Source organism: Bubalus kerabau, chromosome 6 (assembly GCF_029407905.1).
Source record: "Bubalus kerabau isolate K-KA32 ecotype Philippines breed swamp buffalo chromosome 6, PCC_UOA_SB_1v2, whole genome shotgun sequence".
Lineage (NCBI taxonomy): Eukaryota > Metazoa > Chordata > Mammalia > Artiodactyla > Bovidae > Bubalus > Bubalus kerabau.
In genome coordinates this window covers 68,563,194-68,579,556 of record NC_073629.1, presented here as the reverse complement: position 1 = coordinate 68,579,556, position 16,363 = coordinate 68,563,194, and the positions used below count along the sequence as shown (strand labels likewise).

Genomic DNA, 16,363 nt, shown 5'->3' with positions numbered 1-16,363 from the left:
CTGAATATCAGTTATACCTCAACTTTTCAAAATGTTATTTTTAAACAGAAATTTTCACTTTGAAAGTGAAACAAGGCTCAGAAAGCATTTTTATCAGAAACAAGTTTGAGTCTGATTCTGTGCTACAACAATTTCTAAAGGAAAAGCTTGGTTTAACTCAAGTTCCAATTAACTTAAAAAACTAAGGGAAAGTGAGACCTTTCTTTTCTCTTCTAAAAACTAAAAGTGTTTCAATGCCATTCTCCCAAATCTTCCCACCCTCTCCCTCTCCCACAGAGTCCATAAGACTGTTCTATACATCAGTGTCTCTTTTGCTGTCTCGTACAGTTATGTAAAGTTTAAAAATAAAAAAAATAAATAAAAAAAAAAATAAGTTACAAGACAAAAAAAAAAATAAATAAAAACTAAAAGTGGCAGGAAAAAAATCTCTTATCTACTTAGTTATTCTCTTACCTGATTATAATCTTTCATTTTTTTTTATGCCTTAGTCTTAAGGAAAGTATATGCAGAAGGAATTTCTGATAAGAGAACTAGGAGAGAAAGTCAAAACCTTCCTTTAATTATCTTTATCAGGTTAGCAGGGAACAGGCACCTATGCCTTAGGTAGAGAAAGGTGATTAGCATTCAGAATACTGAAGACTACATCAATTTAGGAAGGGCATGATTTCAAGATAAGTTGAAGGGTAAGTTAGAAAGAAGCAACTTATTTAAGCTTAAGTATAGAACTAGGATCAGATCAAATAGTGATAGCTAATAAGAATTAAGGATTTGGTAGAACTGACTCCCTAATTATACCCAGAGTATTAAGTAGACTCATTATGTTAGAAAGGATCTTGGAGGTCAACCAATCCAACTTTAAATCTTTGGTCACAAGGAACAGATGCCTCCTTCAGCTGACACAAGCCAAAGAGGACAATTTATTAAAATGTGATATTTGTACATACTTATTAAAATGTTAAGATCCTAGGGCTGAAAGGAAGCCATGCCTGGGGAATGAAGTAAACCAAAGGAACTTGATCTTTATTTTCAGGACTTACCCCTTTATTTCTTTTTAAAGTTGATGCACATATCCATGTCAATGGCCTAAAACCATTGTTTAAACATGACCACAGCTGAAATTCTAAAAAGTGTTTTAACGTTAAAGCTATTAACACTTATCTATAAAGTGGTGATAATAACTCTTGTGCTAAAAATACAGCTAGAGATTGGGCACATGATAGAATCCCGTCTCCGAGAAGCTTCACCGAGTAGAGGAGATGTTGCTGTAGAGAACATTTAGTTCAGCATTTCTTGACCAGAAAGCAACTGCAAAGTGTTCAGGTCTTTAAAGCAGCAATGGTATCCATTTTCATGTCCAAGAATAATAATTTAAAAACTCTTGGTAAGTTAAATGTTTATGTAAAAACTGTTTCCTTTTTAAGTGGAGCAAGTTGAGAGCCTTTGGGTGTATACTGAGGATGTCTGCTTGGAGACTACACGGAGATTAGATGCATTTGCTCATGACTTGTAACTTAGTTTATAACACAGTTGAATACCACTGGGTACTTCCAATAGCCTCACACATTTTTTAATTGTTTTTATTCTTCATCATATATTGTTTACATTTTTCTCAGTTCTGAATTAATGAGGAATTTAATGAGGAAGTAAAAATATAATTCTGCCACTTTCCCCCTGGATACTTTTGCCAGATCCATAAATTTCCTTCAGCTGAAAAAACTAGGTATATAAAACATCAAGGTATCTCTAATATTTCAAAACATAATGTAAAGAAGATAAATAAATCAGCATTAGTTGTGCATCCTGTCTCTAAACAATAATTTATCATGGAAATTAAGTACTGATGATGCTTTGAGGTTTGCTCCAGATTAGAAGGCCTAGCAGAACTATTGTGTATTCTGGTTACTCGCATACCTCAGTGCAGTCCCATAGCCTATTCCTCCTGCCTGAAAGGTCTCCTCCTGTTCCTTTATCTGCTTGGTCTTTACCCTTAGTCTGGAGCTCAGCTCTTACCTCCTACCTTCCCCAGTTCCCTCCAGCAGGATCTGTTTCTCTTCCCTCAGTATTCTCATAACACCTGTAAGGGGATTACTCTCTCGATGGCCCTATTTTTGAAACCAGTCACTGAGTCTGTTTCCCCACCTTGACCTTGAGTTGAGATCAAGGGCAGCTTGGTCTTTCCACTGCCTGGCACAGTGCCTCACACCTACAGTGTACTCACCAAATCTTTCTTTAATGGACGAGGGTAAGCAGAATCAAAGCTTGATAAGATTAGAAACTGGAGAGGATGTGGGGAGAGCATTTCAGGAAGAAGGAAAATGTACACAAGTCAAGAGAGAAAAAGGAAGAATCTGATAGGTACAAGATGTACTAAGGAGCCATAAATGGACCCATGTGACTAGACTTGGGAGTTCAGAAAGAGTAGGAGGTTATGTTTGTTGGGGAAGGGCCCCAAGAGGTACCCGTTGTCTTAGTCTGCTTGGGCTCCTATAATAGAATACCATACTCTGGGTGGTTTAAAGAATAGGAATTCATTTTCTAGTAGTGTTGGAAGCTGGCAGCCTGAGATTAAGGTGCCAACATGGTCGGTTTCTGGTGAGAATCTCCTTCTGGCTTGTGGCCTTCTTGCTATGTCCTCATGTAACATGAAGGGTCATCTGGTCTCTCCCTCTTCATATAGGACAGTGGTACCATCAGTAGGACCCTAACTTCATGACCTCATGTAAACCTAATTACCTCCAAAGACCCCATCTCCAAACACCGTCAAAACGAGGGTAAAGACTTAAACATAAAATTTTGGAGGGGATACAATTCAGCCAATACTGAATGGTTAAGGATCTAGTCCTGCTTTAATGAAGTGGTCCAAAGAGACCTCCATTATCCGTCCCTGTCATTCCTGAGGTTCCATTGTTCATTTAAAAAATTGAATGAAATCCCAGAAATCAACGTTTCCAATTGAAGGGGCTTTAAAGCCCAAGGGCAGGAGCAAAATAACCTTCTAATTTCTGAGATGAATGAACAAAGTAATTTTGGTGAGTGGTATCTTCTATTTCTACAGCAGCCATAAATCATACCTTTGGGAGCTGAACCATTTTACTTTTAAATGTACATTTTGCAAAGAACACAGTCATTTCTTATTATGCTCCTTTTGTACAATTTTGTTGCATTCATCACTAGTCAGAGTCCTGTTGATTCTATGTTAGGAAAACTATTTGTTATATTTACAGTCCAAGTGTCTACTGATTAGCTCAGGCATTTTTGCATTAGCTGATCGGGATGGTAGTACAGTCTTAAAAAATTTATGGCTTTCTCCATTTGCCCAGGGTCCATATTTCATTATTCTCCAGACCTAGACTCCTTTTGTCCAGTGCATTCTTTTTGGAATCTTCCTCAGTATGACATTTTTATCCATTTGAAAAGTTTATGTCCATCTGTAAATGATTCAAGCCCAGATGGAGAATTCTGCCACCTGATTTGCAGAAAGTTGTTGCTGCCTAAAGATTTGCTGGGCACATCCCATTGATAGATAGTACAAATATATACTGTTAATATAATGGGCAAACTCTAGAGTATTACCATAGCTCCCAACTATCGAATGATATACAAAAATATATGACTTGGGGACAGCTGAAATTGTTTCCACACTTTGAGCTCTGCTTCCATTAGACTGGTTCACAATATTAGATTGAATCCCAAGGTGCTACTGATAATCATCAGCTGTTTTTCCTGGCCAGTGTCTTTGTTTAAATATATTCTTTCATTATCCATGTGCTTTTGAAAAAAATAGAAGAATGTTTTTAATTGAATAATCTGTATTCTGCCAGATACTCCTTCTCCCTAGGAAGGTATATAGAAACTCACTTTACTATTTTTATTTATCCTGCCAGTGTAGTATATTGATGAGAGAACTGAGGTCCAATAGTGTTAAAATAAGATATGAAATATTGATTAAGTCTTTTTTAAAAATCCCTTTTTGCTCCTGAGTATAGCAGATTTCAGCAGAAACTGCTGCCACAATTGTGCTCTCCAGTAAACCCTCATTGTAGGAAGGGTTTGGATCCCCTTTGGGCTTTGATAAATGATTATTATGCTTTTGAAATTTTCACTTGGAATGCCCTGGGCCTTGTTTGCATTGGATCGTAGAAGAAATGGATTAGAAACAGTAGAAACAAAGGCCCCCAAAGGAACCATTCTGTGAAGAGGCGGCAGCCACAGAGATGGAGGCAACTGGATTCCTCATCCTTGGTCCCTGATCTGGTTTCCCTTCCGCATTGCACAGCCCCCATTGTAGGCTAGGGACTTCCCTTTGGGTTTAGGCCAAGTAAGTATGTTGATTCTTAGGGCTGTGTTGCAAGGTAAGATAATAATTCAGTATACACCAGACCTGAATGGCTTCAGATAGACTTGTCAAGATGCTTGGCTAGGTAAGGAAAGCCAGTGGGACAGTGAGCAGAAAGTATGGGAATGTACATAAGCAGAGCCTGGAGAGCCTTGATTTGGGGTCAGAGACATCCCCATGGCAAATCTCTCTTGGCCAAAGACCATGCACCAGCAAGTCAAGAAGTCTACTGTCCTCTTAGAGCTCAGAGGAGCTTGGAACAAAGAGGAATCTGGTGAAATGTGCAAGAGAACTTCTTACACAGGGCATACACCACAACAGAGAATTATCGCATCTAAAGCAGGGCAAGATTTAAAAAACCCTGATATAGGGAAAGTGCTATTATTTTGTCCATCAAAGTATAAGCTTCTTGAGTTCAGAATCCAAGTCATTGAGATAATGGTGCTCAATAATTAGAGCATCCTATGTATGTGTGTGTTTAGTCACTCAGTCATGAGAGCATTCTGTAAATAGATTAATTCAGTGTAAGTCAGCTTTCTTTTGAAAAGTAACCATTTCTGTTTCCTCAGTTCCTCCTCTGGAATTATCCCATGTCACTCACTAGAAAGTTCCAGCTTGCCGGGCATTAGGAAAAAAATGCTTTGCAGTATGTTTCCAGAAATGAGAAGATGAGGGAACATGCTCAGAAGCAAGCGTGCAGGTGAATGAAGATATTGGGATTAGTAAAAAAAATAAGGCTAGCATGACAGACAACATACACCTGTGGCCATGTGATGGCCTTTAGCATCGAGGAACAGGGGTAAACTTCAAGGGGCATGGTAGCTTATATTTTATTGGTAATAAAGTAGATGAAAAATCATATTTTAAATGATATGCCTTCAAACATGTGCTACATCAAGGTGTTGACAGTATCATTTTTCCAAGAGATGAGCAAGTAAATTTTAGCAGTTTCCAAGTGGTAAGTGTCTTGATTACCAAGGAGCAGTGGGATGCGAAGTTGGCTGGTGAAACAAATGATTGATAGCTTCCTTTTAATACTCTTGCCTTTCCCCCTCCCGCTCCCCCAACATGGCTCATTATTCTGCTGCATTAATTTAAGCTTTCCTATTGTACTGAATTAGGGGCTAACATTCTCTTATCATCCCTATGGGAATCTTGATTGTTTATTTGTAGGTAACAATAATTGTTTTTATCGATCCCCAATTGTGGAAGGTATAAAAAGTGCCGTGGCTGATGGCCAGCTAGTACACAGTGCTATGTGCATGACTGACAAATTACAAGACAATATTTGGCCCAAGAGGTGACCCTTTTGGAATTTCTTAAGGCATCTGATAGTTATCACTAGGTCTCTCCAAGCTAAGAAGCATAAACAACTTCACATGTATCAGCTCAAGTCTTTTTGTCGCTGATTCTATTAAACCTCCAAAAGGTCAACTGGGGTGTAAAATTTATACTTCCTCCTTTCTAGTATACCCACACAGCAGGAGAGTTTATAAATGGTGCAGCTACAAGAATTCCCAGATGCAGTGCCATCCAGGCCAATGAATTCCCTTAGGAACCCAGATCATCAGGGCATTTATTTGGAGTGAAGTGAAAGTCGCTCAGTCATGTCCTACTCTTTGCGACCCCATGGACTATATAGTCCATGACATTCTCTAGGCCAGAATACTGGAGTGGGTAGCCTTTCCCTTCTCCAGGGGATCTTCCCAACCCAGGGATCGAACCCAGGTCTCCCTCATTGCAGGCGGATTCTTTACCAACTGAGTCACAAGGGAAGCCCCTTCATTTATTTGGAAGAATTCCTCTATTAATCCAGCAGCTGCCATTCTTCCACTGAAAGTATCATTATATGGATATTAGCTGGAAGTATTGAGAAGAAACCACTTTGCTAGCCCAGGCAAGTATTATGGATAGGAAACCTCATATGATTTTACATCCAAATATGTCAGAGGCACCAGTGGCGGGGGGGAAATGCAACTCTTTAATTAAGTGATGGTCGTAGGACAGGGCACTTGGGCCATATGAACCTCCTAGTCTGAATCTAATGCAACACAGCTTGCTCGAAGAGCTTTTAAGCTAATTATTATGCTGTCTCTCCAAAAACAAAATAAATCGGTTGAAGCTTAAAACCCATTGACATCAGAAATGGGGTAAAAATTTCCTTATTAGGTGGAGAGATGGAAAGATCTTTGACCAGAGGCCAAACCCTGAAATTCTTGACCCTCTTTTCCTATGGTAAAGAGAAGACAACACATAGAGAAATCACTTTGACAACAGTACCCTATTTATCCTTTGAGGGTTCTGCTAGGAAAGTCTGGCTGTTGGACTCTCAGAAACAACTATGTGGGTTGGACCAGAAAGAGCCAAGGGAGCTTATTTTGCCAAGTAGGGGTCCATATGTCTCATGAGCGATCCTCCCTTTGTCTCAGGTTTCTGATGCTATCTTGGTCCTTGACACCAACTATGTGGAGGGACCAGCTCCTAGAAGAACACTAAAAAGAAAACCAATTTGACTTAATGTAGAATTTTTTTCTCACTCAAATTAATCTTTACCCTCAATGGTATGGTGGTGTCTTTGGTTTTAGACAGCCATTCCAGCACCTTCTATGAGCAATTGTGTGAAAGAGAAAGATATGGAAAGTTTTCCATATTTGGAGGGAAGGGCCACCTTCCCTCCAAAAGTTGAGGGAAGGTAGCCACCACTACTGCCAGATAAAACTGTACAGCCTTTCCATATATACCCCAGGCACTCCAAGGCATTCCCATGTTACAAATGTGCATTTATTGTGACCTGACCAATTGTGTTATATGCTTGTTAGTTACACATCCTACATGGATGGAGCATGGAACTGCCACATGGCTAAAGATGAAAACAGATTGACTATCGTGAGTGATGATCACAGAATCGTTTGATTTTGAAATGAGAGTAAACCTTAGATAAGCCTTAGTTACACTATCTCATTTTAGGGAAAAGGAAACTAAGATGCCCCAAAGAAGCTAAGTTGTCCAAAGCTTCACATTCCAGTCATGTCACAGCTGGAATGGGAAACCAGATACCCTCACTCAGTTCTTTACTGTGCTTGGTATTAACTCTGAAACACACAGGTTCTGCTTTGTTACCCTATATTGTGATTATTTGCTTTAACATGTGTGGCCTCCCCCACTAGACTGTGTGCTCTTTAAGAAAATGTTTGATATTCATCACCAACTTCTAGTATAGTCGGTAGCACATAATAGGATCCCAATGAATGTTTGTTAAAAAAGGTGAATAAGTGGGTAAATATGTGAGACCTGTCATTTCTCATCATGTGCAAATAAATGCTGTAATTTTTTATGATCATTACTAATGCTTGGTCAGCCTAGTAATGAAGAATGGATAGGGAGGATTGGAAGGTAGAAAAGTAGAAGGAAAAGGCAAGAAGAGGGGAAAAAATACAATTCAACAGAAGAATAACTGGAAAAAAATCAGTATGTAGATTAAATTTCTAGATCTTATTTAGGAGCTTTTGGTCAAGACTCCTGTCTATTCTGATCTCTCCCCATTTTCAAATGACGTTTTCAGCAGATGGTGCTTTAAGCACTTCCCATTATTGCTGTTCCTCCTCAGACACCAGAATTGCAGGGTTGACTGCAGGTTGCATTGTATTATAGGCAAAGTTGCTCTCTTCTATCTTCCCCTCCCTGTGCTATGTCTTCCCACCCATTTGGCACTTGTTCCTAACCCATGCTGCTGCAACTGTTCCTGTCACAGAGGAAAGTGCATGTAACTCAATGTGGTACTGTTTCTGGAATGTTTTCCATTTAGAAGACACACCAGGAGATACAAAGGAAGTCATTTTACATATTGGCATTTCAGACTCGGTGACAAATAGGCAGAGGGGGTGGCTATAGATGCACTGGGTTTGTTTCTCTTGCAAATCAACCAAAGTTGAAGAAAATAAAGGCTAAAATCCAGTTATCAACCCTCGCTGTGAGTTCCTTGCTCCTGAAATGCTTACCTGTTGAGATTTGATACTAAGTGGTACCTGTTTATGAAAGAATAAGAGGATTCAGGGTCCTAACTGTAGCACACTGATGGCTTGGTCCTGGAGAACTGCAGCAAGGATGTTGGACATCAGTGGGGAAAACTACTGGCAGGAGTGCTGTGCCAGCGGTGAAGTGGAGGAGGAGAGAGGACAGTGTGCCAGTTCACCAAGACATCTAGGTGGAAGACTGGAAATTTAGTCTTTTTTAGAAAGTGGTGCTACACAGTTGCCAAACAACCTGGGGTGACCCAGATGCCCCCATGGGGAAAGTTTTAAGGAGATTGGCAGTCATCTGTTTTGGATAGATTGGGTTGTCTTGGCCAAAGACAAATATGGAGATCCAGCTTTTCATCCAACATTCCCTTGAACCATTTGCAACTTGACAGACACCTCAAATCAGCACTTATCTAATTTCTCTACCCCTTCAGTTATTCTACTTCCCATCTCTTTCTTAAACATACAAGCACACATCCTCATATCTGTGATATTGAACACTTCCTGGAACACTCTTCCATCATATGGTCTGTTGAGCAAGTGGCATCTGTTGCTCATCATCAGGAGTAGAAATCCAAACACTTCTGCCCACTGTATCTTGGTATTGGAGCCACCAAAGAAAACACAACACAGTCAAGTACTGCATGGAACAGTGCTCTCCTCACACAAAGAAGAGACAGAGCAAGGTCAGCTGTAAGAGTGGACATCAGTACACAGTGAGCAGGTCCCTCCCAGCAGCTGACACAGGGCTGTTGGCCTGCATGCAGCCCTCCTGCACCACAGAACAAAGGAGCCCATCCCCTTTTTGCAGGGAACAATTAGAGCAGTGAGGTTGGCCAGGTGCTATATGTCACTTAAGCAGAGCAAAGGAGTACACACTGAGTGTGAAACAGAAGAGGCTACTTTCACACAAGGTGGTACGTCCAGCACAGGCTGTGAAAACTCCTTGGTAAGGAAGTGTTCCAGGCCCAAGGCCTATTCTTAGGTGACCAAGAGGGGGTTGAAAAACTGCCCACATGAGGCTGCCTTCCCAGTAGGCCCATATAGTTTCTTCCCATTCACCTCTCCTGCCCTCTCTTTTCCCCATATCTTTGTGTCTATTATCAAAAAGCCCTTCCCTGATCAACCGTTATAACATAGCCATCTTCAGATCCAATCCTCTAGCCTCTGTGAAGACAGAAAGCCTTGTTTTGATACTTACTGTATTTATATATCTGTGTCATCTACAGCAGTGATGGGCGCATAGTAGGTGCTCAGTTAAAACATGTTTAGGAGATTGGTAACACAGGTCTTATAAAGGAAAAATCTTGTCTCATGATGCCAGGAAAACAGTGAAGGAAAACTTTTCAAATGCTTTCACAGACCAAGTCATTCACTCACACTGCATCCAATTTCCACTTAGAAGCCCAGCAAGCCTCCAAGGAAGTGATATGTCCAGGTAAGTAAGATAACACCATTATCATTCAGCTCCCATCAGGGCTGCAAGCAACTTGAGAAAACCTGTCCTCTGATATACAGCACTAATTTGTGTCTTACGGAAAGTCAAATAAATTATTTTTCACCTGAAGGGAGCAGGATTATTTGACTCCAGATATTTGCCATATGGCTTCTCTTCCATACAACATAGCTTCTAGGCTTAAGGTAGTAAGAGTGAGAGTATGCCTATAAACTATTCAGAGATAATTCAAAATAAGTGTGTATCTTTGACAGATTGTCAAGTTTCCTTATGTTTTTTTCCTGATAACAAGTGCTATGTTTTTGATGAAAGGTTGCTCACTTCTCCTCACACTTTGCTGTTGCTCTGTGTATGTCTTCTGTGTTGTTTTGTTTGTCGTTTGTTTTTTTCATTCTTCCCACAGAGTCCAGTCTGGCTCCTATCTCAGCACGGGGTGGTTCACCTTCATTCTGGCCATGGATGCCTGTTACGGCATTCACGTCTACGGGATGATAAATGACACCTACTGCAAGTAAGATCACAGGAAGTTATTTTTATGCATCTCCAATTCTGATATCTTGTCAAAATATCACAATTCATTTTAATACCATAAATCTGAGAAACAGATAAAGCAACAATTTTTTTCCTGGCATTCTTTGCTGACATGACATTTTATTGTCAGTGCATCAAGTTGTGACTTTTAGGGATGATGAAAAGAAAAATATTTACCACAGTCTAATGTCAAATGTCAGAAGGAACATTTTTCCCTTAGTCTGTGGCATGTCAGGGACTTGTGGCTTGAAAATACAGAACAAGTTCAATGGTTATTTAATTTGCAGAACAGGTTTGTTGTTTCTGCCACTCTAATGGTTGATGAATGGCTATCTACTCAATGGTTATATTTGATCTTGAAGGACAAAATGTCCTGAAGCCTCAGAGAAGCTGATACTTAACAAGAATTCCTGGAAATTATATTTCACTGCTAAGTGAGTAATCTGTCAGATCCTTATTTAAAATGCATGTGTTTATCCACAGTATATCCCTGCTGGTAGGATAGTTTCTAATTAGATAATAAAACAAACCTTCCATGCTTCATCAAGGTAATGAAATAGATTTCCCTACCAACAATTGGCACAGTATCATTCAGAGAGTGTTTTAATAGTATTGTCAAATGGTACCTAAGCCACAGTCTTCATAATCAAATATTTCTACTTTAACTATAAGCATAATGGAGCACAGATGAACCAAATATCTTACTCTGAAAATCATTAAGCTTCCTCAAGCTCTGCTAAAGCAATCAGGTTATCCAAAGTTTGTTTCCATTATACACCATTTCCTCCCTCAAAGAATGGCTCTATGTTTGCATATAATTGGTGTGATACATAAATTTTATTTGATTTATTAAAGCACTAAGGGCCTAGTATGTCTTTCTAAAAGCTTTTGTGTATAATAGCTTTTAACTGAGTTCATGGACAAGAATCAGGCATGGGTTTGCAAGTAATGCATTTACTGGGCACATAATGGATTCTAATAAATGAGTGCTTCATTTTTCATCTCAGTCTTTCTCTCCTTTTCTTTTTTTTCTTTTCTAGGACAGAAGGATATAGAAAAGTCCCCTACCATTACTATGAACAAGGAAGAGATGAATGTGATGAATATTTTCTTCATGAACATGCCCCATATGGGGGGCATAGGTTTATCACTGAAAAGAAAGTGTTTGCTAAATGGGCCAAGAAACACAGGATAATATTTACACACCCAAACTGGACAGTGTCTTGATGTTGGCTTTTCTGACCTTGCCACACCACTTGACGTGATCATGATGCTGAGATTGTGATGCTAATGATGCTGATGCTGATGATGGTGATGATAAAGACAACGATGATCAAGTTTCTGTACATTCTCAGATATGGATGGTGATTCTACCTGTAATTTGAACTTGGGATTTTGAACTCGGGACGCTGGTTGTGCTCATTACGTTCTTTCTGAAGGTTCAACATTACATATTGCACTTTATAATTTAACTGGAATTGAAATGAAGGCCAGTAATATGACAACAGTGACCTAAGAAATTGGAAGATTATCCTTCAAGATAGCTGCCCAGGATTCTTGGACAGTGTATAACTTCCAAAATCCCTGGGATTTGGCCTCATGAGGCAAGGTTACTGATTCTAGTCTCCTGAGCCTGAGCAGCTCCACCATCTTGAAGAAGGATTGATTGTCAAACACTGACCCAAGAAATGCTCTCTGGGTAAACTTGCCACAGTGACAGCTTGGCTTTGGGGCAGGGAAGAAACCTCTTTCTGACTTCCCCTCTTCCAACAGTACCTCCAACAGATAAAGCCTCAGGCCATTTCCTTATTAACGAGGAAGATACCATGGACATCCTACCCATCAGGATTACTTGACGATCTCAAACACTTCGTTCAGAATGGGCCAACTAGCAAATCTTGATGACTTTCTACTCTCATCACTCCATTCTTACTACCGCCCCCCCCCAAATATAACTAAACATATTACTAGAATGATCTGTATTAATGTTTAGTTATTTTTGGTCAAGTCCTAAATATTTCAGAAAGCTATTTAACATATAATATACCAACACTGTAATAACATATACTGTGAAAACATTCTTAAAACATAACCAAAAGGGTTTACTAACTCTACTACAACATCCAACAACACAAAATTTGATGCTTTTTAAAATCATGAAACAGGGAAAGCAAAGCATATTTTTACATCAATTTGTATCCTACCATACTTCATAATATATATTTGTATATTCAAATTTCTATTTTATAGGCCCTAGATGTGTCTCTCCACACATTACATTATCATTGCCAAGTGCCAACTGTTAGACATGGAGAGGAAATGATTTCTTGTATTTAATTTGACTGGAGCTTTTGCCTTCTTGGAGGTTTATTTTACCCAGAGTGTATCAATTGCTATACCACAATAACACAATAATAATGACCTTGATATCCAAAGTGCTTTGTCATGTAGAGTCTTTCACATATGCTGTCTCATGTGATACCCGTGACCACCCCACTGGGCTATTACCTACACATTCTGACATATTAGCAGATGATCTATGATTTGTTAATTGCTCTAATATATTCCAGGTTGCTCCCCTTGCTAATATTTGTATAGAATAGCATTTGTGTAGACTAGCAACCAATTGATTTCAGTGCCAAATAAATGTATTATATCAAGATTATGCAGAAAGTATCCCAAGGATGGTCTTGGCCATAGACTAGGACCCTGTGAACAAAGGATACTTTTGATTTTTTTCCCATGACTCCATTTAGGTGGGGAAAAGATGAGGTAAAGGGACAACAGGAAGGAATATAAGCCAAGAAATATAGTTTCTTGTCTCCATCTTAAGATTACTTTGTTCTCCAGACACTCATTGCTTGTCAAATATTAGAGGGTTAAATTACTGAGAGAGGAGCTCAGAGACCAAAGACATCCTTACCAGTATTCAGAGGACAAAGCTGGGCTCAACTAAGCCTGTTTCGGAGGCTGCAAGCGATGATAACTTTTCAACTCAGGAGCTCTCTGTAGGTCTCTACCAGTGCTAAATCCTGCCATTAGCTGTCCTTAAAATGGGTCCTCTTGTGCAAAATCCTCTTTCCTCTTCTCTTCTGCCATTTCAATACCTCAGTACTCACATCCATAAAAATGACCAAGTGCCACTTTCATTGTTGAAATTGTTATTGTTTTTCTTTTGCTGTTTCCTCATGTGATTTTCAGTTGTATATATGTTAGTTTTTGCAAGCTAATGATGGATAGAAATGCCCACTCAAAGAAAAATAAACAGATGAAAATGTCACGGTTGTAATACAGACTGTTTTTCCCCCCTGTTGTGATACAGAAGTTCCACTTTTAAATAAAAAGGAAACCTTGGTTATCAGAGTGTTTCAAGGAATGACATAATGTAGTTGATTTAGTTTTCTGGTAAATGGAAGGCCAACCGTATTTGTTTTACTGAGAAACTTCAAAAAACATCCGTGTTCTCCTGCCTCACTGTGATGGTCTGTGAATGGAGACTTATGCGAAGCCCTGTATCCCTCAGTCTGTGATGGTAGATATGTGTAGAATAGGCAGTGTTTCCTTTGGAGGGGTAAGGGGGCACCTCTCCTTCCCTTTTTTTCCTTAAACCCATTTTATACTTTTTATTGTTGTCTCTTATCTCCTTTTTCTGCTAAGATTGGGAAACAAAAATCAGATTATTCTTATTGTGTAGGCCTGATTGAATGACTTCCAGTGCCATTATCATTTTGATAGAATTATGTGACTTATTTTTCTTTGCAGTCTTAACATTCTCTGCTTCCATTTCCTGTTCTTCTTTTTAAAATTATTGGATTATTCTTATTGTTATTTTATTTATTTCTACTTTTTGGCTATGCCCCATAACATGTGAGATCTTAGTTCCCTGACCAGTGATCAGACTTGCATCCCCTGCATTGGAAGCACAGAGTCTTAACTGCTGGGCTACTAGGAAAGTCCCATTTACCCTGAGCTTTCTACTGCTAGTGGAAATACAAAGTCTAATTTGTCCTATGTTGAGAAATTTTCCACCTAAGGTTTACTGATAGAGAAGTGAATGGTAAAGGAGCAAAATTCAAGGAGAGAACTTTTTGTGCAAATTTCTGGTCCACATCACAGGTTCTAGTTAACTAAAAAGGGATTTTTCCCAGCATCTAAACATGGAAAAATTTGACTAAACTTATTTATCAATGATATGTATGTATCTCAGAAGTTAATTAATATTTGTAAAAAATAAAAATATTTCCATATCAGGCTCTAGGCAAATGGACTCTGGAAATGGCCACGATTTTCTGAAATGAACATAAAAATGTGCAAACTAAAAATAATAAAGTAAATATTATTTTTAACTCTGCAGAATCCTTGATGAAAAGCAATAAAATTTTAAAAGGGTTTTTAAAATTAACGTTTGAATCCTTTCTAAGTTATAAGTAGTAGTTATTTACATGGTAGTAATGTTAGGAACCTTTTAAAATATATGATTTTACATTGTTATCAAATCTATCAAAGAAAAAACAATTTGGAAGGATGTTTGTATATATGCACATAGAGTCTCTGTGTATATATGTGTATTCATGCGTGTTTGTGTGTATACAAAGGTATACAGGCAAACCTGTATTTCTCACTGATATGTATGAATTATAGAAAATCTAGTTTAGACTTGATCTGAAATTTGTTGGGTTACATTTTGAATCTTGAAGAAAAAAGAAGATCCAGATTAAATGTACTGATTGCTAAGAGTATGTAAAACACAATCAGCAGCTGGCCAAAAGAATAAAGCTAGAGAAGCTGCTACATCCAGAACTGAGGACACAATTATATGCCACGGCAGTCACTAATCAGACCTGAAAGTACAGCAATCTGTATCACAGGCTCTGCCGATTGCAGTTCAGCTAAAGTCACATTGAAAAACATCGCATCAAGCTCCATTCACACTGATGTGAATGAACACTGGTCCCCTTATTCAAATAAGCCTGTCTTTACCATAAGCAAACTCTGATTTGCATGTTGTTTATTATATGGCTAAAGAACTGTGACCATTGTGAAAAAGAGAAAATTATATAAGGAGATTGCTCCTTGAAGATTTGGAATGTATCAGCTCACGTGGGAACAAGAGTCTGAACTGGGGACCTCACTGACCTTTCCAGAAGTATAAAGCCACTAGAAGAGAATCACTCATTACTTCCTTAGAAAACAAAAACAAAAAACACTAAAGTACTTCACCTAGTGGTGTTAACTGGACATTAATTATAAGCTCAGTTTAATTTCAGTAAGCAAGAAAATATTATAATCAGATGACTCATTAAAAAAAAAGTGTTTAGCGTGGCATGTCAAATGCAAAGAACAAACTCTGTTGTTCAGTGTAGTTGTTTGCATGTCTTAGCACAATAAATAATTTATAGTCCCAGGGCCAAGAGGGGAAAATGCTTTTTCCTTGACTGCAGTTTTAAAAGGAAAGACCTCATCATTTTCATAGTATACATAGATCCTGTGACTGAAGGAGCCAGTGCCAGCCTTTGTACATTGTCTGGACTTGTAAAACTGCAAGGGGCTTTGGAGACCAAACCATCCAACTCCTGCATCTTGGATTTGAGGAAATTGACTGGTGGGGGTGAAGCGACTTGCCAGTGGCTATAAACCAGACTAATAGCAGTACTGAGACTTAATCTCATGTCTCTTTCTTTAGTACTTTCTCCATTACATTGTTTATTTGTTTTAGCACAGAATAGTAGCTGGAAAATGCATACTGACTTATTGGAAGACTATTCCTGGAAGCCAAGGGCTCCAATTAATGTTGATTCTACTCATGATCAAAACAATTCTTCCACTGAACTATAGAAATATTTGTATAATTGAAGTAATAGTTCAGTAATTGCTAATACTCTCTGTTATCTATATGGGCTTCCCTGGTGGCTCAGATGGTAAAGAATCTGCCTGCAATACAGGAGCCAGGTTTGATCCTTTGTCAGAAGATCCTCTGGAGAAGGGAATGGCTATCCATTCCAGTATTCTTGCCTGGAAAAT

General features: G+C 38.8%; 1 protein-coding gene across 1 annotated transcript in view; it reads left to right on the top strand.

Annotated features, from left to right (window-relative positions):
• Positions 1–11,702, top strand: part of ST6GALNAC3 (ST6 N-acetylgalactosaminide alpha-2,6-sialyltransferase 3) — a 623,516-nt gene extending 611,814 nt beyond the window's left edge. Inside the window, exons 4-5 of the mRNA XM_055585437.1 lie at positions 10,215–10,322; positions 11,383–11,702. Coding sequence (XP_055441412.1) covers positions 10,215–10,322; positions 11,383–11,569 — 295 coding nt within the window. The 3' untranslated portion in view covers positions 11,570–11,702. The remainder of the gene's footprint in view (positions 1–10,214; positions 10,323–11,382) is intronic.
• Positions 11,703–16,363: the final 4,661 nt, after the last annotated feature.